Source organism: Chiloscyllium plagiosum, unplaced genomic scaffold, assembly GCF_037043375.1.
Source record: "Chiloscyllium plagiosum isolate Xiang-an unplaced genomic scaffold, Cpla_swu_hap1 HiC_scaffold_42, whole genome shotgun sequence".
NCBI lineage: Eukaryota > Metazoa > Chordata > Chondrichthyes > Orectolobiformes > Hemiscylliidae > Chiloscyllium > Chiloscyllium plagiosum.
In genome coordinates this window covers 33,806,422-33,829,087 of record NW_028270180.1, presented here as the reverse complement: position 1 = coordinate 33,829,087, position 22,666 = coordinate 33,806,422, and the positions used below count along the sequence as shown (strand labels likewise).

The 22,666-nt window shown below is 41.2% G+C and overlaps 2 protein-coding genes across 4 annotated transcripts in view; both read right to left on the bottom strand.

Annotated features, from left to right (window-relative positions):
* Positions 1-14,025, bottom strand: part of dapk2b (death-associated protein kinase 2b) — a 132,191-nt gene extending 118,166 nt beyond the window's left edge. The window contains exon 1 of the mRNA XM_043680135.2: positions 13,940-14,025. The gene's annotated coding sequence lies outside the window, so the exon portion shown is untranslated. The remainder of the gene's footprint in view (positions 1-13,939) is intronic.
* Positions 14,026-18,536: 4,511 nt separating this feature from the next.
* The window catches only part of tbc1d2b (TBC1 domain family, member 2B), a 161,530-nt gene continuing 157,400 nt past the window's right edge, over positions 18,537-22,666 (bottom strand). For all 3 annotated transcript variants that reach the window (XM_043680142.2, XM_087982066.1, XM_043680144.2), the window contains one exon: positions 18,537-20,580. In XM_043680142.2, the coding sequence (XP_043536077.2) occupies positions 20,382-20,580 (199 nt within the window). In that variant the 3' untranslated portion in view covers positions 18,537-20,381. The remainder of the gene's footprint in view (positions 20,581-22,666) is intronic.

Below are 22,666 nucleotides of genomic sequence, written 5' to 3'. Positions count from 1 at the left end.
TAAATCTCCCCTCAACCATCTAAGTTCTAACGAATACAATCCCAGGATCCTCAGCCATTCATCATATGTTAGGCTTACCATTCCAGGGATCATCCGTGTGAATCTCCACTGGACATGCTGTGGTGTAAAATTATGTCCCAATACATGTGTGAATCATAATGTAACACATGTATTGGGCCAAGCAGTGGAATGTGGTGAAACGGTTAAAAATTATGTCCCAATACATGTGTGAATCTAACCGGAATGGAGGTGTTGCTTAGTCCCGTGTGAATCTTATTACACACCTCCCCGTGTGAATCTTCTTATCTGTATGTAACCAGAATGGAATGTGTTTTTTAGCCTTGCTCTGCTGTTCACATGAATGTTTATATCTGGAAAAGAGTATATCAGCTGGAAAAGTCTCCAGTTCGGAGAGTCTGCTCCGGGGTTACGTTTAACCGCCGAGCGTGGGTTGTTGGCAACCGCTCTACGAGAACTGACGGCTCCCAGTTCCGGTAACATGTAGAGTGAGTATAAGCCAGACCCGTTGTAAGTATGAGACCTGGTTGTGGCGACGCTGCGGGGAATAAAATGCTCATATTCTAGCAGACTCGCCTCTTGGTTGTTTGTTCTGTGTCAGACTACTCTCCTACGAACCTGACCTTGAGAATTTTTTAAAACACATGCTCCAGTGCCAGTATGTCCTTCCTGAGGTGTGGGGTCCAAAATTGGACACAGTATTCTAAATGGGGCCTAACTAGAGCTTTATAAAGTCTTAGAAGCACATAGTTGCTTTTATATTCTAACCCTTGAGATAAATGACAACATTACATTTGCTTTCTTAATTACGGACTCAATCTGCAAGTTAACCTTCAGAGAATCCTGCACTAGCACTCCCAGATCTCTGTGTACTTTGGCTTTATGAATGTTCTCACCATTTAGAAAGTAGTCCATGCCTGTATTCTTTTTTCCAAAGTGCAAAACCTCGAATTTGCTCACGATGAATTTCATCAGCCATTTCCTGGATGACTCTCCTGAACTGTCTAAATCTTTCTACAGCCTCCCCACCTCCTCAGTATTATCTGCCTGTCCACCTAACTTCATATCATCAGCAAACTTCAGCAGAATGCCCCTCGTCCTTCATCCAGATCATTAAATATATAAAGTGAATAGCTGCGCCCCAACACTGAACCCTGTGGGACACCACTTGTCACTGGTTGCCATTCTGATAAAGAACCTTTTATCCCAACTCTCTGCCTTCTGTCAGACAGCCAATCCCTGCCAGTAGCTCACCTCAAACATTATGGGCCCTCACCTTACTCAGCAGCCTCCCTTAAGGCACCTTATCAAAGGCCTTTTGGAAGTCTAGGTAGATAACATCTACTGGGTTTGCCTGGTCTAACCTACTTGTTACCTCTTCAAAACAATTTTAACAGTTTTGTCAAGCACGACCTCCCCTTACTAAATCCATGCTGACTGGTTCTAAACCGACCCTGCACTTTCAAGAATTTAGAAATCTCATCCTTAACAATGAGTTCTAGAATTTTACCTCCAACTGACATTAGCCTAAATCGACCTGTAATTTTCCATCTTTTATCTTGATCCTTTCTTGAACAAGGGGGTTACAACAACTTTCCAATCATCTGGGACTTTCCCTGACTCCAGTGATTTTTGAAAGATTATAACCAACGCCTCCACTATTTCTTCAGCCACTTCCCTCAGAACTCTAGGATGCAGTCCAACCAGGCCAGGAGATTTATCATGTTTTAGACCTTTTCTAGCACTTTGTCTTTTGTAATGGCTACCATACTCAACTTTGCCCCCTGACTCTCCTTAATTGTTTGGATATTACTCACGTCTTCCACTGTGAAGACTTACGCAAAGTACTCATTAAGTTCTTCAGCTATTTCCTTATCTCCCAGCACTAGCCTTCCTGCATCAATTTGGAGCGACCCACTGTCTACTCTTGGCTCTCGTTTTTTTTATGTATTGAAAGAAACTTTTACTATTAGTTCTAATATTACTGGCTAGCTTACGTTCATATTTGATCCTCTCCTTCCTTATTTCTCTCTTTGTTACCCTCTGTTTGCTTTTGTAGTCTTCCCAATCTTCTGATTTCCCAGTACTTCTGGCTACTTTATAGGCTCTCTCTTTTTCTTTGATAGATTTCCTGACTTCCTTTGTCAGCCATGGCTGTCTAATCCCCCTCCAGATAATCTGGAGGCTAGCAAATGTGGTTCCCTTGTTCAAGAAGGGGAGTAGGGATAACCCTAGTAACTATAGGCCGGTGAGTCTCACTTCTGTTGTGGGCAAAGTCTTAGAGAGAATTGTAAGGGATAGGATTTATGAACATCTGGATAGGAATAATGTGATCAAGTATAGTCAGCATGGTTTTGTGAAGGGTAGGTCGTGCCTCACAAACCTTACTGAATTCTTTGAGAAGGTGACTAAGGAGGTGGACGAGGGGAAAGTGATAGATGTGGTGTATATGGATTTTAGTAAGGCGTTTGATAAGGTTCCCTATGGTAGGCTACTGCAAAAAATTAAGAGGTATGACATTGAGGGTGAGTTGGAGTTTTGGATTAGGAATTGGCTGGCTGGAAGACGACAGAGGGTAGTAGTTGATGGCAAAGGTTCATCTTGGAGTGCAGTTACTAGCGGTGTTCCGCAAGGATCTGTTTTGGGACCATTGCTGTTTGTCATTTTAATAAATGACCTGGAGGAGGGGCTAGAAGGTTGGGTGAGCAAGTTTGCGGATGATACGAAAGTTGGTGGAGTTGTTGACAGTGAGGAAGGATGTGTCAGGTTACAGCGGATATAGGTAAGCTGCAGAGTTGGGCAGAAAGGTGGCAAATGGAGTTCAATGTAGCTAAGTGTGAGGTGATTCACTTTGGTATGAGTAACAAAAAGATGGGGTACTGGGCTAATTGTCGGATACTTGGTAGTGTGGATGGGCAGAGGGATCTTGGTGTCCATGTACACAGATCTCTGAAAATTGCCACCCAGGTAAATAGTGTGGTGAAGAAGGCATATGGTGTACTGGATTTTATTGGTAGAGGAATTGAGTTCCGGAGTCCTGAGGTCATGTTGCAGTTGTATAAGACTCTGGTGCGGCCGCATCTGGAGTATTGTGTGCATTTTTGGTCGCCATACTATAGGAAGGATGTGGAGGCACTGGAACGGGTGCAGAGGAGGTTTACCAGGATGTTGCCTGGTATGGTAGGAAGATCGTATGGGGAAAGACTGAGGCACTTGGGGCTGTTTTCATTGGAGAAAAGAAGGTTTAGGGGTGACTTGATAGAGGTGTACAAGATGATTAGGGGTTTAGATAGGGTTGACCATGAGAACCTTTTTCCACATATGGAGTCAGCTATTACGAGGGGGCATAGCTTTAAATTAAGGGGTGGTAGATATAGGACAGATGTTAGGGGTAGGTTCTTTACTCAGCGAGTCGTGAGTTCATGGAATGCCCTGCCAGTAGCAGTGGTGGACTCTCCCTCTTTATGGGCATTTAAACAGGCATTGGATAGGCACATGGAGGATAGTGGGCTAGTGTAGGTTAGGTGGGCTTGGATCGGCGCAACATCGAGGGCCAAGGGGCCTGTACTGCGCTGTATTTTTCTATGTTCTATGTACTGTCTTCCCCGCCAGGCTCTGCTTCCAGTTGATTTGTCAGTTCCTCTCTCATGTCCCTGTAGTTACCTTTATTTAACACCATTACATCCAATTTTGCCTTCTCTCTTTCAAACTGCAGACTGAACTCTACCATATTATGATCGCTGCCTCCTACGTGTTCCCTTACTTTAAGATCTTTTATAAAGTCTGGCTCATTACAGAGCACTAAGTCCAGAATAGCCTGCTCCCTTGTAGGCTTCATCACAAGCTGTTGATGAAGTAATGACATTTAGATGGGATGAGACCATCAATAGGTACAGACTGCATCAGCATCCTTAAAATTATTTCCTATTCTATGGCTTTAAGAAGAATATTAAATACTAGGAACAATAAAACCTAACTTCAGTCAATCATGTTATATTGGTCCAGGATTTCTGCAGAGGAGCAGTGCACAGCACGGATTGTTAGTTAAACTAGCTCATTCAGCCTTCAGCTCTGGTGTGTGCTGCTCACTATGTTATTATCAGCTGATACTGAAGCAGCAACGCAAAAAAATTGAATCTTAATCCAGGAGATTCATTTGATTGAGAAGTAAGCAGGAAGAGACTGAAAAAATGAACCAGAATCAAATTAAAGTACAAATTAAGTCAAATTTTAGATTAAGGGAAGAAGAAGGGGACAAAGGAAATTAAAGGAAAATAAGTTAAAATTTGATATTTTAAAATCACCACAACAATTCACAACCTGCTGATTGAGACTCACTTAAGGTGCTTAATCTTTTGGTACAGGGTGTTTGACTGGCAGTCATTAACAATCTTTCCTCATTTCAAAAGAAAATTGACACTTAATTGCCTTGATTTCGGTGACAGCTTTAATGGATAACCAATCAGTAATTTGTTAATCATGACAGCTTAAGAGTGAGATACCCCAGGTTGTAATTATTTCATCCTTGCCTTTAGCTGTTGGCCAATATGTGCATTAATATCAGTGTGCATCATTCATATGGCAGAGTTTTCAAAAACATTCTGGCTTATTTTTACAGTGAATATCTATCGGTAATTATTCAGTTTGTTCTTTGTGCTTTAAATATTTGGGGTGTCAAACATAGGAAAGCTATTTCCATTTCTTCCCACCGTTGCAATTTACAAACTGACTATAAAAATATGGAGGAGGTGAGCGTATGCACTTGGAATTGATCATTGGATTGTTCTTGTTCAACAGACACTCCACTCCAGAAACAATTGTATTTGATACAACAACGTTAAATGTTTCAATCTCACCACTCAAGGATTAGTTATTTCAGACTTTTGGGTTTTCACTTTCAACCATTGTTAGGGTTTCAGGTAGAGGGGGTGAAGAGTACCTTAGGGAAAGGGCAGCCAGGGGACAGTATATCATCACAGGCCACTGCGGTGCAGTGCAGATCACCAATCCAATGTGCCCTAATAGGAACAGTGGCTTATTTTGAGAGCAGGCAAAATGAAGAAACAACTGAAAACACTGGATGATGCAAAGCTGATAAGCACTGACAATACTCGGGAATAAAATTGAGGACTTATTCGCCAGAACTAATCGCATCCCTGGCCAAGCTATTCAAATATAGCTACAACACTGGCATCTTCCCAAATATATGAAAAATCATTAGGTCCTGTACACAAAATGAACAAATCTAATCCAGCCAATTACTATCCAATCAGTTTACAGGAGTGAAATAATGGAAGGAGTTATTGTCGGTGCTATCAAATAGCAACTCCGCAATAATAAGCCTTTCATCAACACTTTGTTTGGGTTCATTATAAATTCAATCTAGACACAGAAAAAGGAGCTGATCCTAAGATGGCAGGTGGAAATGACAGTGTTTGGTCATCAAGTTGGCATTTTATCAAATATATCAAAACGCATTCACAAATATAATGTGAACTAATTGAATTGAATTGAATTTATTGTCACGTGTACTAAGGCATAGTGAAAAGCTTTTCTTTGCAAGCAATACAGGCAGATCACAGAGTTAAATAGCATAGATAGGGAAACAGCGGCAAAAAGAAAAAACACAGGTACAGGCAAATGCTAAGAGTTGTGAGTCCATCCAGTATTCTAACAACAGTTGGGTAGAAACTGTTTTGAAACTGCTGGTGCGTGTGTTCAGGCTTCTGTACATCTACCAGAAGGTAGAGGTTGTAGAAAAGCATTGCCAGGGTGGGATGGATCTTTGAGTGTGCTGGCAGCCTTTCCTCAACAGCGGGCCAGGTAGATGGATACTATGGACGGGAGATTGGCCTTTGAGATTATCGGGCTGAGTTCACCACTCTCTGTAACTGTCTCCAATCTTGAATGGTACAGTTGTCATACCAGGTAGTGATACAACTAGACAAAATGCTTTCGATGGCGCAGCTATAAAAATTGGCAAGGGTATTCGCCATCATGCCAAATTTTCTCAGCTGCCTGAGGAAGAATAGATGTTGTTGGGCCTTTGTAATTCAATGTCAATGGTAATCAGAGGGAAACTCCACTGAGACATATCTGGCACAAAAGGAAAAGAAAAACAAAATTTGGAATTCAGAGCCTAATGATGACCATGAATCCATTGTTAATTTTCAGAAAAAGCCATCTGGTTCACTAATTTCCTTTCAGGAAGGAAACTGCCATCTTTTCCTGATCTGGCCTATATGTGACTCCAGACCCACAGCAATGTGGTTGACTCTTAACTGTGCTCTAGACAATTAAGATTGGCGAGGCCAGTATTTATTGCCTAGCAATACACACATTCCATGAATGAACTTGTTGGAGAAATTTGCCCAATAAATTACAGACCACACAAACCAGATCGTGTGAAATTGACATGCTGTTTATTACAATCATAGTGCTGGAAGAGAAATTGACTAGGCTGACAGTCTGTGCAGGTAGATCAGAATTTCTCTTCCTCGAGCTGAAGAAGCAGCCAGTTTTTATAATAATCCTGTACAATGAGGCTAATTAGAAATGGGGAAAATACAATGTATCTGGAAATGGAGTAATCTAGTTACCATGATGCTAATCAGAAAACTGTTATCGTAGGAATGTCCTAATTCTCTACACAAAGCAATATCCTGACAGCATCCAAGGGTTCGGAGCTTCCATTCCTCTTCACAGGTAGGTGCTAATGTCTCCTCTGAAGTGGTGAGGTGCTTTCATTGTCTTGTCCGGGGATCAATGCTCTTGTTGGTGCCTCTCTGTCTGACCTGCTGTTTGTGGGGCTTTGGTATTGCTGGGTTGTGAAACTGCCGCGGAGCTTTGGGATAGCTGTGATGCTCTGTCATTGCTAGTGGGTGCTTGAAGTGTATTCCCTTGTCTGTGAGTGCTGTCTAGTTTCGCTGGTCAGCCTGCTGAGATTTTGGTACAGTTTGGCCAAGTTTGCTTTTGTGGGCCTATTATGGGTTGGCAGGGTGGTAGATCTTTTCCCACAGGATTCAAAAAATTACCATCTCTCACCATCAACTTTCTGGGGTTACTATTGATTATAAGCTGAAATGGATTAGCCACATAAACACAGTTGGCTACATGAGTGGATAGGTGAGAAGGTAGGAATTCTGTAATGAGCACTTCAAAACCTGTCCACAAGCTACAATGCACAAGCCAGGAGTGTGATGGACAGATGCAATTCCAAACAACACAAGAAGCTTGACACCATCAAGGGCAAAGCACACTTGATTGGCACCATCTTCAATATTTACTCTCTTCACCACTGCCACTCAATAACACCAGAGTATATTGTTTACAAGATGCAGTACAGAAATTCACTGTCAATGGCACCTTCCAAATCTACAACCATTTCCATCCACAAGTCAAGGGCTGAAGATACATGGAAATACAACCACTTACAAGTTCCCCTGCAAGTCACTCATCATTTTGACCTGGAAATAATGTCATGGCTCCTGCAGTGTGGCTGGGTCAACTTCCTCCCTAGCACATTGTGACTCATGTACTGCATGGTGCAGGACAATTAGTGATGTGCAATAAACACTGGCCACACCAACAAATTCCACATCCCATGAATGAATAAAAGCAGAAAAAGCAATATCTAAGAACCTTTGATGTTAGGTAATTGGAAACATAGCATTCCAGCAATGAGCTTACAACACCCAATGATTTTTCTAATCAGAAAAGTTTGTTTCATGTTGCGTCCAGCAAAAGAAATAAGCAGCTTAAAATATATTGCAACTATGGTACCCATTTGCTATATAGCAGTAGTGATTGTTATTTCTGGATATTTTACAACAGAAAACACAGATCATTTGCAGCAAATTCATTGCAAGTTGGAATGCAGACATCTGCTCTGACACGCCCTGAGCATCTTGATCAGGTGTGATTGAGCTTTAGAATGTAGCGAGAAAGCACCCCCGAGGTCAAGCAGTGTGTGCACTAGGAGAGTTGGCAATGGGAGTCTGAGAGTTTACAGGAAAGGTGCATTGATTATTCAATTATTGTTCTGAAGGTCAACATTTAAATTCTTTTAAACATTCTGTTGCACCTTGTGTGAGATGATGACTCTGTGACAATAGAAAGAGCAGTAAGGCTCACTGGACAGCAAGTTTGGAGCTGTATGATCTTAATGACCACCTTGTAAAGGGGATTGATAGGGTGCTGTGTGTTAATATCATGACTGGGCCACTGGTGATGATTTAAACCCATCCCTTACCATGCTGACTACACTGCCCTGTCACCAAGTCCTGATCTTGGCTTCTATTGGATGTTGGCTCTCGCAGGAATGACACAGTTGAAATAGGCAAATATTGAATGTTTGGGTGAAGGAGTGGGCAAAGTTAACTTCAACCTTTGCAGCGTCAGTCCTGAGTGATGAACATTTCCTGAATTTGGGTTCAGAGGAACTGACAGCCAAGGCCAAAGCTGGTGGCCAGATGTTGAGAATTAGATAATTATCATGGTCAGTGAGTCTGTAACTAAAGAGCATAGCTTTAAGATTATCATCAATAAGAAAGAAAGGCCATTGTTTTCCAGAATGCATTAGGAATGATCAAAGATCCTGGCTGAAAGAAGCTTCTCAATTCTGGTTCATTGGGCTTAACACTGGAGACGGTGATTGCTACCACACTGAGTAAAAACTGACAGCACCACAGGAATGAGCAGATCCTGCAGGGAGGCTGAGAAGGTGGGATGTACCAGGATCATAGGCAAATCAGCCAATACGAATACGATCACAGTGTGGCATGTGGCTCATGTCCGGTGTGGGAAATGTTTCTGGCTCCTCTGGGTAGTGGTGTAGAAGGGACACATTCTCAGATATGTAACAGCACAGAATCAGAGCATTCAGTCCCACCAGTCTAAGCTGGTGTTTTAGCTCCTCCTCCCATGCGGCTGTGGAAAGCTCCGTTGTTTCAAGTAAATAGATTTCCAAATATCAATGATCCAGAAGCAATATGAAGATAGTGTGGAAGAAAGCATTGAAGTGGATGATAATATGAACAGTGGAGTAGGTTTGATGGGTTGAATGTCCTATTCCTGCTCCTAAGGCAAAAGTGGGGACTGCAGATGCTGGAGATCAGAGTCTAGATTAGTGTGGTGTTGGAAAAGCACAACAGGTCAGGCAGCATCTGAGGAGCAGGAAAATCGATGTTTCGGGCAAAAGTTCTTCAACAGGAAACACTGTTTCTATTCCTGCTCCTAACTCAACCTCACTAACTTCTTATTCCCTACGCTCTCACCTGTCCAGCCTTTCCTCTAATCTACACACATCATTTCATGTCATCACTGTAGTTATGTAATTATTGCATAGTGATAACATTCAACAACAGCAGCTTGCATTTACATAGCAACTGTAAACGATAAACCACATTCTATATTGCCTCAGGAGGTGTAAGGAACTACTTAAAATATCCAAATTAAGAAAAACAATTATCAGGACAGATGATCAAAGTTTGGCAGAAGAGGTAGATTTTAAAGAGTTTGACAGCAGGGGACGGAGACAGTGGGTAGGAGGGAATCCCACAACATGAGAATTAGACAAGTGATGGGAGTCATAATCAGAGGAACAGGCAGTTTAATGGAATTGTAGAGTCGGAGAACATCTTCAAGTTAGGGAGTGAATGTAAAGCAAGACACAATAAAGTAAGTTTAAAATACCCAGGGGCTGACAGTCAGAGTACATCAAAAGACAGAGTTGATAAGTGGGATTTGTGGGGCATTGGGATTTGGGAAACAGCTGAATGGATTTGACAGGGTGGCAGGGTAGCCAGAATAGTCAATTCCTTGACAGTGATATAAAGGTAAAGAAATGGCAACTCAGATGAGCTTAGAAAAAACATTTTCCCTAAACTTTTTCAGAAGACAATATCCCAGTTAATATAGTAAATTGAAGCTTCCATTGCTCTCCAGAACTGCTGCTGGGTTACAGAACCATTTATTCAGCAATGTACACATTTTCTTTAATGGTAATGCTGTCATCCAATATGGTCTGAAGGATTGCATGGGTGAACAGAGGAAGTGCTTCAGGGATACCCTCAAGGCCTTACTGGTGAAGTGCAGCATTCCCACTGACACCTGGGAATTACCAGCCAAAGACTGTCCAAAGCGGGAAGGCGTCGAGCCCAAGTGGAAGCCAGGCGAAAACAATGCGCTGCCCCATCCCCCCTTCCCATGACCACCTTGTAGCAGAGTCTATGGAAGCCATATCAGACCATACAGCCACCTACAGACTCACCTTGAAAGTGGGAGTCATCCTCTCCTGCAAGGGACCATCAATGAGCATAATGGAATGAAGGGACAGGTGATGGGATATATTTATTGAGAGTTAATTGGGTTTGTTTTTTGTTGTATAAATATTGGAAGCTAGTAATCAGTAGGATATGAGTTCTACGGAGTGTGGTCAACTGAAAGCTGACTCAAAAGTGGAAATGTCTCTATTTAAACACAACTATACTCTGAGTATAGCAGTTTCCACGGGTATGTTTCTAAAAGCATAGTTGAGTGTATGAGACGCAAGCTTCTGCAAATGACAGCATGAACAAAAACAATTAGCCTGAGGAACCAGAGAACACACAAGTGGAAGACAGTTGAACATGTTTCTACTCCACTTTTTAAGGCAGAAACAAACATCTTGAAATATTTTAGTAAAAGTAAAATATTGCGGATGCTGAAAACCTGGAAGATAGCAAAAGCAGCAAATACCGTAGACTAGACTGAAAGTATAAATAAAATGTTGCTTTGCATTGTGAGCAGTGAATACAGTCTGCTTTACTTTGGAGCAATTGAATATAGACCAGGTATCCACATTGTGGAACACCTCTGCAGTGTCTGTTAGAATGACTACAATCTTCCCAGATGCTTGACCATTTGTTCCCGTACTAACATTTCCATCCTAGGATAACAGCAATGATCCACTGGAGATCAATACAAACTGGAGGAATACCTCATTCGCTGTTTAGGTACTTGACAGCCTTCAGGACATAACACAATCCAACAACTTCAGAACATGAACACTCTGCTCTATTTTAATTACAAACCCCACCACATGTATTGTCGACTTCATACTCAGCACAGTGAACCCATTTTCTCCTTTACCTAACTTATTACCATTTTTATGGACCAGGCCAGATCCCCTCAAAACATGTCAAGAAAGTAGCCCAGACCCTAACTTTGCTCATTGTTTTGAGTATACGTGAAGTGGATATTCCAGGAATATTGTAGCTGGTCAAACTACTTAGTTTTAAACAAAACAGAATTTATTTGTAAGATTACCAAATGAAACACAAAGAGAACAGAATGTAGAATAACCGAACCTGAGAGCAAACAGACAATTCCATCTTAATGATGCTGCTCTAAATACTGCAACAATCCCCATAAACACCCCGAGAGAGAGAGAGAGAGAGATTCAACATGAAACACCTTCTTTCATGTAGCTGTTTCTTTAATCAGCTGCCTCAAACAGACTGACTGCTTTCAGTGAACAGCCAGACTGCTAAAACCAAATCAGAGCAAAGCTGAGCTTGAGAACTGGCCACTCCCCTTTTATTGTATATGTGTTTTTTTTTAAACTTGAAAGCCATTTGACTGAGGCAATATCTGTTAGCTATAATCAAATTGGCCCTAAAACCCATCAAAAGTAGACACCCCCGAACCTGCATCTTTATGACTGCTCTGAAAAAAAAAACAAGGATGTCATCATTGTCATTAAGTGAGCAGCATTGCCATCCCCCTCCCCCTTACCACCATTAGCACTCGCTTTGGTCTGGGCACTCTCATTATCTTCAAAGTTTGGGTGAAGATTTGTAGCTCGGGTGCTCATTGTTGTGGTTCTGTTCGCCGAGCTGGAAATTTTTGTTGCAAACATTTCGTCCCCTGTCTAGGTGACTGAGGATGTCACCTAGACAGGGGACGAAACGTTTGCAATAAAAATTTCCAGCTCGGCGAACAGAACCACAACAACTCTCATTATTTGTTCCATTGGCACTCCCTTTGTGGTCTGGGCACTCTCACCATCCGTTTCATTAGCACTCTCTTTGGTCTGGGCACTCTCATCATCTGTTCCACACTCTCCTCCTATCTCCTCTGTCAACAGCATAAAAACCACCATTCAAGCCCCTTTCAGTTCTGAAGAAGTTATAACCAGACTCTAAACATTAACTCTTGCTTTCTCCACAGATGCTCCCTAATCTGATGAGTTTCTGCAGCACTATTTTTATTTTGAAATGGTTTCTTCCCTCATTGTAATAATGCTCTATCTAAATGTTCAGTAATGAGAAGGATGGACCTGAACCAAGTGATCACATCTGGATATACCAGACAGGTGAATTTGGATCAGTGGAAGAGTGCGTTTTGTCATCAGCATTGCTGGTTGTAGCTGTAACCAGCTAATATTTACAGAACTCACTGTAGTTTATGCAGTTGATTTTCCCCTAGAGGGAATTCAGAACCAGATTATCGGAGTCACTTGGAAATGGGAACCTTTGTGCATTTTCTGTTCAGTGTCTGGACTGTAGTAAAAAAGTCGTTTCCTTATTCCCAATAGTCACAGATTCCCCTCGCTCTGCTGTAGCTATCTTTCCGGCCCATGGATGGTCTCTGTACCAGTTACATTGCTCTTTCTGGAAATATTCAGATTTACCATGTAAACTACACTGATGGATGCAGCCCATGCTCGAGGGAGAGGATTAGTAACTCGCATGTATTCCCAACATGTCAACTAAATAGAATGATGTACACCTTCACCAAACCTTCTTTCACCATTGCCCCGCCTCCCAAAATAATCACCTCCCTTTCTGAGAGGGACTCCCTCCCCGTTCCCCCCCCCCCCCTCGAGGGCCACTCAACCCCCTCCTCAAGGGATTTAGTATCACCCCGTTCCTCCCCCAAAAAGATCACTTCCAGGCTGATCAGAGAGAGCATAAACGAATCATTCATCTCGCATTGTTTTTAGTCTTTTAAAATCATTATCCGCACATGCCTTCATGATCCCAATAACATGAAGACCCAAGTGTGACCATGCGTAGTTCCCGGTATGAACACTTCGCGGGGAGATCATTCAAACTCTTCATAGCGACCTGTTGAAAGCCAACTTCGAGGAATCGATCCTCATTTCTGAGTCAAACCTCTCATCCTCGCAAAGGCTATATAAATCAGATTCCAATATTTAAGACAACGCAGATTCTCGATCTTTATCCTAGCTTTTGACAGGCTCATCACAGAAACCCTGCAAACTGTGCAGAATTTTATGAGTACACCGCATCAGATAACACGGCACTAAGTCATTACATAGTGTCCAGCAATCCACTACTCAGAGCTCCCTGGGTTCACCTTAAAATCTTTCACAGTGAAAGGTTTGTTTTATACTGAGCTGGATAGAGAATATTCTAAGACTATCAAAACAAGGGAGTTTTTTTTATCTCAAAAGATCTGCAAGCTTTCTGTTCAAAAACAAAAGAATAAAATTTGAAATAAAAAAAGCATGACTTTTTAAATTTTATCCACGAGTCTAAATAATTAAAAATAAAAAGGTAGGGTTGAGGCTAATGTTATATTCACATCGGTAGGAGAGAATAGACTTCAAAAGTATACTTTAAATTGAACAGGACTGGTTTCAGTCAGACAGCAGTTAGTGGGATGATTACAGAATTTTTGAGAGTTGGGATAGCTTTTGTTGTCACTGTAGTTGTGTTGGTTAATTAGTGCTGTCAGCGACAGGGGACTATCAGTGGGAGGGAGTCAGTGAGGTTGCGAGTGGAGGTACAGGGGGATGGCAGTGTGGGGTAAGGGACAGGGGACTACAGTGAGGGGGAGGCTGCCCCAAAATGCTGAGCCGGGGCCGGAGGAAGGAGGGAAAAGGAGCAGTTACTGAGTAGGAGCCTTCACTTACCCGCTCCCCGCGACTCTCCGCTTGCCACTAGCAGGAGCTTCCCTGACAGCGGGAGTTTATAACGCAGCCGGGAGCGCGCATATAGACAGGGGGCGTGAACGCGCTACAGTGGGCGCGCATCGAACCACCTTTGCAGCAACATGAGCGCGCATAGCCCCCCCAGGAGCTGGCAAACATCCCGGGGACGCGCCTGTCTACCCGATCGTCCCCGGAAAAGTGCATTGTTACAATGTAGCCAGAAGAACGGAAACTGTAACAAACTGCAACCAAATACATTGTAACCACCTGCAATAAACTGTAACACACTCGAACACATTATCAGAGAGAATTGCGCTGGGAGTGGGCGGGAGCCCCGTTCACAACCCTCCTCGGATTGAAAGGTTTCCGCAGCCAATCAGAAACCGGGGGAAGACGGTGCGATGTTTTCGTGAACTTCCGGTGTGTTGGGGCGGGACTGAAAGTGGAAACTCAATTGGTAGCTGGATGCCAGCCAATCGGAAGAATGCCTGTTTTGCGATTGGACATGGTGAGACGGACATCTCAATCAGCCAATGGCAGGTGGTTGGGTCGGATCAGGCGGGTGAATCCTCCAGGAGCGTGGCCAAATACATACACTTGGCACGTGCAACATGCGCTAATGTGACTATGTCTGTGAGTGTGGACACACCAATAACAGGAGGGCCAATCTACTGCTGGGAACCTCACCTCTTCTATCACCACATACAACAAATCGAGAGAGAGAGAGAGACACACACAGATGGCCATAACAACACCAACTGTTCTAATCAGATCCTGAAGGGGGGGGGGGGGGGGGGGGAGACTGACTGGGTGATGTCAAGAGTCTTTCCCTTAGGACAAGGGGACACCAACTTGAGAAAAGGAAGCATTTAAGATGGAGATGAGAAGAAACATCTTTTAAAAGGGTTGTTAGTGTTGTAATTCTTGACTGCAGAGGCTGTTGAATATATCGATGGTTAAATTACATTTTACAGGCTGCAAGGTTTGTAGCTCAGGTTGAGGTTTAGGGTGTAGCTTTGCTCGCTGAGCTGTAGGTTTGATATCCAGATGTTTCATTACCTGGCTAGGTAACATCATCAATGGCGACCTCCAAGGGAAGCGAAGCGAAGCTGCTGTCTTTCCTGCTTTCTATTTATATGTCTGGCCTGGATGGGGTACCTGGGGTTTGTGGTGATGTCATTTCCTGTTCGTTTTCTGAGGGGTTGATAGATGGTATTTAGATCTGTGTGTTTGTTTATGGCGTTGTGGTTGGAGTGCCAGGTCTCTAGCATGTCTTTGCTTAGCTTGTCCCAGTTGAATTGGTGGTTTTTACAGACTATAGGGCGGTAGATGGTAATAGGGCGTGGGTATTTTCCTAACTATATCATATCTTGTTACATCAATTTGTCACAAATGAACCACATATTAAGTCACAAAACCTTAAAATATCTTAGTGGGATGGGCGATAAATATTTGTCCATCTTTGTAATACCTACAGTTAGTGAATGTAAAAGATGAGATGATTCTGAGATATTTAAACTTAAACAGTCCCCTGTGTTTTCCATTCAGTAGATTTCCATATACTCCTTTATTCACATGTTGTGAATAAGCGCTAACGCCTCTTCTCTCCCCTCCAACACCCATCCCCCGCCAATCACTCCTACTATTTTGAAAAGGCCGAATTCATGTATGAGACAGCCTTGTCCTAAAATGGTGTCTCTCCAATGAGTCATAGGTCATCACTGCACCAGATATAATTATTCAATTAAATATCAATTGAATGTGAAACTGATTAAGATTTTGACGAGTTTATAAATACTCGCTTAAGTAATGACGCTTATATATCATTTCACAGCGGCTGGAATGTGCAAGGTCTATTAACAGTTTTCACGGTACTGCATCCTCACTGTCAATTACTCAGTGCTGCATTTAGCTCAAGGTACTCCCTCTAGTGGTATTTCCACCAGGCTACAAGAACAAAAAAAAACTGGTCCAATTTCTTGATCTGTGAAAAGTAAAGGCAACTTTTGCGAACTCAATTCGCCCTGATAGCTACACATATGTGAATACCTTTACTACATCACGAGGTAGACAAGCAGGAGGCTAGAAGAACACAGCAAGCCAGGCAGCATCAGGAAGTGAAGTCAACGTTTCAAGTGTAACCCTTCCTCAGGACCCCTGAAGAAGGATTACACCAAAAATGTTACTTCTCCACCTTCCGATGATCCTCATTTACTTTGGATTCCAGCATCTGCAAGTTTTTTTTAAAAAAGTTTATTTCATCACTATGCAGTCACTAGCAAATACATTTCAATGTCCTCTTTCTGCTCAGTATCCTCCAATTACTCTGTGCTAATATTTTACACTAGCTCCAGATAACTTACTAATGTGGAAAAGGATTTTAATATATTTACACAAAACAGCAAAACACTTGAAAACATCTGTGGTCAGGTGAATTTCCAACCAATGATACATGCCCATTGTAGAAGATTTCACTTACGGAGGATAAATTCAACTGAATATGCCTACTCATTACACCTTTTCAAATGAGGAAAGGGCTCTTAAGATAGTCAATTCCTACTGCAACCCCACAATAATAACCTGACCACAGGCAAATTGCCTAGTTTGAACTAGAACCATTAACACAGTTGTTGTGCCCATATCCCTGAGCGAGGACATCTGGACTCAAGTCCCATCTGCTCCAGAAGTGTGTAATAACATATCTAAACAGGTTGATTACAAAGATGTCTTATCAAGATGTTTCATGCATTCATATTAGGAATGTAATTTTTTAAAAATTATTTTCTGTTATAATCAAATTTGATGTTCAATTCTTGTTAAACTGTTTTTCTGCTCACTTTGCTGGTCTTTAACCATATTATTTTATTGTACAGATACTTCGACCACCATCTTTAGACTTCTGGATCTCCCTTTTCCAGAACATTTTCCCTAATTGTATTTTTAAACCACTGTCCATAGCATACATGATTCACCAGGATGCTGGTCCCAGTCCAATTTAAGTCAGGTCCATCTCAACAAAACAGCTCACTCTTCTAATGCACCATAAATAGAAAACCCTTTTTCTCACATCGCTCTGAGCATTTGTACAATTCTCTATTCTGCTCAGCTCTATCCCAATTGCTTAGGCTACATTTTAGCATATCAAATTATTTTCACAGAACATAATTCTTAGTCCTACCTAGCTCGGAGTCCAGTTCAACAACTCTGAACTACAAGCACTTATTGCAGAAACGGCTGTCCAAAACTGCAGTGGATTCCACAGGTTTCCACATGCTACAAGTCAGCATAGCACCAATCCTGCTACTTTTTAACCAAATTTATTTATTTAGTTAGTTAAGGACTTAGCTAGTAGATTGCACAACTGAAGTAACCGAATAGGAACTCTCACTTTCATTTGGAGACAAAAAGAAAAACTGACCAGACACTTGAAACTGATAAAACAGCCAGGTGGTGAAGACTCTTAACCCAATGTACTGAAATCTCAAACTTGTTATTAGACACACTATGCCTCACTCAGGTACAATCACTTGAGTTAACTACTTTCAGCTGGTTGACCGTTCGCAGCCCTGTTGGCCCTCTTGTGGCACAGTAGTATCCTTATCCCTGGACTGAGAAACTCCAGTTCAAGTCCCACCTGCTCCAGGTGGTGTGTAGTGATATCTCTGATTAGAAAATAAAAGATTTAAGCATCTCCATTAGGGGTCTTGTGGCACAGTGGTAGCATCCCTGCCTCTGGACTGGGCATTATATCTGTGAACACGTTGATTAAAATATCTAAGCAGCCCTGTTTAACAAGGTCATTCGAATTACCTGAAGATCATTAATACTATGTCACAATCTAGTTTAATCTATATTTAACTGCAAGAAAAACTTACATGAACAAAATTCACTATTACACTAAGTGTGAATCACACTAAAGCACAGTCCCTGATCATATGTCAGACCCCCACCTCTGAACAGTCCCTATTCATGCTGGTAAGTAACCAATGTTAAGAATGCTAATAGTCAGGAGGAAGTCTGTTTTTCTCCACATAAATATGTTTAGACTATCAGTGCAAATTTCTAGAATACAATTTACAAACGCCATCCATTTTCATCTCTCTGTATATCTTTATAAATGCTCCAATCCCACACAATGCAGTTAATGAGCACAGAAAAGCTGAATAGCTTATTTTGAGGGTAAATCTTTGATATAGCTGTGGTCTTGTTTTCTTTTAAAGGGTACCAATGTTTTGTTTTGGAGAACCATTGAGAAATAAATGTTGAACAAGTAAAGTTAATTCAGCCCTTTGAGCCAGTTCCACTTTTAAATACAATTATGGTGGATTTTGGGCTATAAGTCTCCATTCCTGCCCACTCCCCATATCCCTCAATTCACTGAGAGACTAAAATATGTCTATGCAACCTTCCCTGCTGTGGTCAGAACAGAACACAGCATCAATACAAAGGTGTTGAATTCTGAAGGACAATCTGTTCCTGTACTTTTTATACATTCAGCACAAATTGAATCTTCTGTACCAATAAATTAGATAACTGAGGCAGGATCTTTTAAAAGGTGATGAATTCAAGACACACTTCATTGTGGAAAAATCAGTTTAATGTTCAGAATCACAAAACAAATTTCCTTTATACTTAATTGAACATACAAAATGATGTGCTTTTGAAATCAAGAATATGGAAACAAATGTTTTAAACAAAAAAGTCAACATTCAGCATAAACAAAATATTTTCCTGCTTTCTTCAGGTACTGGTCATATGGAAACTCAATTTGTGGGGCTCACCCCGAAACATTTATGTACCAGAGATATAGCAATATGGTTATAGACATTCAGACTTTAGATCAGCTCCTACATTTCAGTCAAGAAAATATCAATTGCAAAAAGTCTGAATACAAGACTGCATACCACTGTATAACCGTTTAATATAGAGGTCCACTGCCAGCAAAAGGTACTTACATGCTCCTCTAACATCCCTCCAGTCAAATTATAGTGAACCTCAGGGACAAAACTTGCATGAGACATCCTAAGTGTAAAATAATCCTGGTCTGGTACACATCAAACACAACTCAAACTCATGAAACTAGCATTGGGTTTTGAAATATGGTCTTGTTTCACCAAAATAATACGTATCTTGGTGTTGATCCCTGTTGTGCCATATTTTGTCCTTCCTTGCTGTTTCAGTGGAAGGTGAATCAGAGTGAGAACTTCCATTCTCAGGTTACAGCTAAGATTTTGTTTTTTTGCCAAACTTAAGTGTCACAGTCATTATAGCTACACACTCAATTTCCAGTGCCAATTTATGGTTGCAATACAGACAAGAAAAAAGTTCAAGCTTCAAAAATGAACCAATGTGAAACATTTCAAATTCCACTTTGTAGCCAGTATTGTAAACTGAGGAAACAAACCTCAAGAAATTGTGACAGATAATGTGGATCATAGAATTCACAAGTGACATTTTGTGAAGTGACAAATGGGCTGACTGATGTTGTAAATGATCAATGAAGGTCATCTGAGTGTAAACATGAAATCATACTTCAGTTGAATAATCAATGGAGGTGAAGCTTAATTCGAGATTTATCAACACCAAGATTTTCAAAACGCACAATATTGTAGTGAATTGATAGTCTGAGCAAGGCTAAATTACATCAAGGAGCACAGTTTCCCTTTTCTTACTATTTAGAAGGAAATCACATGCAAAAATAATTTTAAAGTCTTTTCCTCCATATTTAATACAAAATAATTTTTGGTTGTTAAGGAAGCCCGCTTCCCAAAATACTGATATGATAAGTGAAGATCGAAGCTAATGCAGACAATCAAATTACGCTAGTTAGGATCTTCAGATAATTGTTATTGGTCCCACAATTGGCTAACCAGAATGGACAGTTTTTGTCATCATTAAGAGCAAAAGGTATGCGGAGTGTTCTAAGTGCTGCTATCTGGCACATGTCCATTGTCAGTCCAAAGGTTAGTTTGACACAATCTTCCATCATTGCACTTACAGCGAAATATGCTCAGCATATTTCTTTCATGATGGAAGATAAAGTTTACTTTGAGGATGAAAAGCAACTCAAAAAATAACTTTTTCTTATATATAAAGTGATTGCCAAAAAGAGCCATTGGCCTCACTAGAACATTCAGTTGAAAGCAGATGACTGATACAGGTATACTTAGCCGTCAAAAGGTGGGCAGCCTAACAAGGAGGGAATAGTGATCCATGTTGGAGCACTCACCTCATCAAAGCTTCCACCACCTGACTGAGCTGACAACCAGGGAACTGTCCTCCAACAGCTCAGCATACTAGATAGCCCTGGGACTCAAACTCCTAAGCAGATAATTGAGAAATTCTAGGTGTGTTTCTGGGCCATTCTTACAGGTTCTGTTATGCAGAAAGGCCGTTCAGTCCAAAGGTAGGACTGCAAATGCACTTAGGTGTCCTCGTCGTCATCACTGATCACATCCCTCCGTTCCGGGGTTGCAGTTTCACGTTCCCGGAGAAAATCTTGGCGGATTGCTTCGAGTTCACTCAACTCCTGGCGCACCTTCTCCAAGTGGAATGTTCTGCGACTATGGATCAGCCGCATTGGAAAGGGATTCATGTCCACAAAGGCGATGTTGGTAAGTTTTCTACAATAAAAATCAGCAATTAGGAATTTGGAAACAACTTCAGGGAAACATTTCATTTTGTCTCTAGCTCCCCACTACCCAGTCAATATTCTCCCTCCCCATTCCTAGTCAAACATGCAGCATTAGTCATAGAACTCCCTTGTTAAGTTATAACCATCAGCAAGGAATTCTGGGCATTCACAGGAGCCAAGATGGCAAGTTGACACTTGGTTGTTAATGTGGGCTTGCTTTCCACAGTCACTGCCAAATATCTTGCATTGTAGCAATAACAAGAGTTCAAAACTATTTCATAGACAATAAAGCAATTTGGGCATCCTCAAGGTCAAATGGGCCTTTTCCAATTTTAACATACAAGTAGGGAGCAGGAGAAGGCTATTTAACCCCAAATGCAGCCAACGTAGATCTTGGTACTGTATCATGTGACTTAGCTTCATTTGATTAAAAAAATGCACCATGGGATTGTGGACAGACTGAAGATAATACACTGATGCTTTAGAATTACTGCTCTAAGGATGACGGGGCTCAGTTTAATTTGTGTGTAGCTTACATCCAGAGTTCTGAGGTTGACTAAGACAGAGATGCTATACTCCTGGCTCTTTGGTACTTGTCAAGAAATCTTACTCTAATACAAAAATTACACTGACTTAAAGCAAATTACAACAGCAAAACTACAGTTAAGGTTTCACTTTGTAACACTCTAAAATTTTAAAAGTATAATTGTTTAGACTTCAACATATCCTGTACAACAAGTTTGTAGAGATTAGTACACTGAGCTTCTACGCTGGTTGTTATATACAAAGGTAAATCAGACTGTTTCCAAGCGTTCAAACAGCAAAACCAAAACCAAATAGAACAAATGAGTCAAAAGAAAATAGTAAATGACAGTGTTAAGTACCTGATTTAATGGGAACTTTGCTAAAGTAAACAAGGATTCAGGAATGAACTTGTAGACATCGATCACTGGGTCTTTACCATTGCTCTCTCTCATTTTCTTTCCAGCTGAGTGGGCTTCCAAGATGAAAGTCACTACCACATTGCACACAACCTTGGAGTGCAGTAACCTCCTGACAGCAAATCCCTCCCATTTTCTTTACTACTTTATTATAAAATACATTTCAAACTATCACCTTATCTTGGTAAGTAATTATAACAAAACATAATGAAGTAGATGGACCCTTTGAGAACTGGCATCTTAAGGAGCCAGTCAGGAGATAGTGTGAGGTGACATCAATGTCCATCACTTTTGAGAGCCAATTAGAGATTGAGCAAACATCTTTAAACCAATTAGCTATAAGTCTCACCTAGCCTGGGCCAATCAGAATGTATTGATCATGCTGTGGTTTGTGGCTTAGAAAGAGTTAATAAACAGCAGCTCTTGGTGAAAGGCTTGAGAGAATTTTGTAGTTATTTGACTTTGAATCAGGGCATTGGAGAGGGACAGAGACCTCGTGTTGATCAGCACCCTACGCTGAACCAGAAAACAAGAGCCATAGTGTGCCCATAAAGTCACTGGCCTGCTTTAATAGATAGTATTTACAACATAGTAATATTTCCTGAGTTACTGCACAGACTGTCACCTGTTGTCTGAGTGGTTAAAATCTCAAAACTATTTAATATTGAGATTTGAGATTAAATTATTCAAAACTTAAAATTTACAGTGTACACTGAATGGCTAATCAGATCGGCCTGAAGTACAAAACTATATCGTGAATGGACTACCCAATTTGATGCAGAAATCTATTCCAACTGCCAGCTTTTATAAAAAAAGAGTAATTCAGGGAATGTGGGCACCTCTGGCCAAGCCAACATGTATGCTCATCACTAACTACCCTTCAAGGAAGTGGTGTTAAATTGCCTTCATAAACCAATCAGTCTACTTGAGGTATGTAGACGCATAATTCTGTTAAGGAGGGAGTTCCGGGATTTTGACTTAAAAACAGTAAAGCAATGATTATTTATTTCCAAGTCAGGATAGTGAGTGATTTCAAGGGGAATTTGCAGGTGGCAGTGTTCCCATGTATCTGCAGCCCTTATCCTTCTAGATGGTAGGAGTCATGAGTTTGAAAGGTGCTAAACAGCTTTGGTA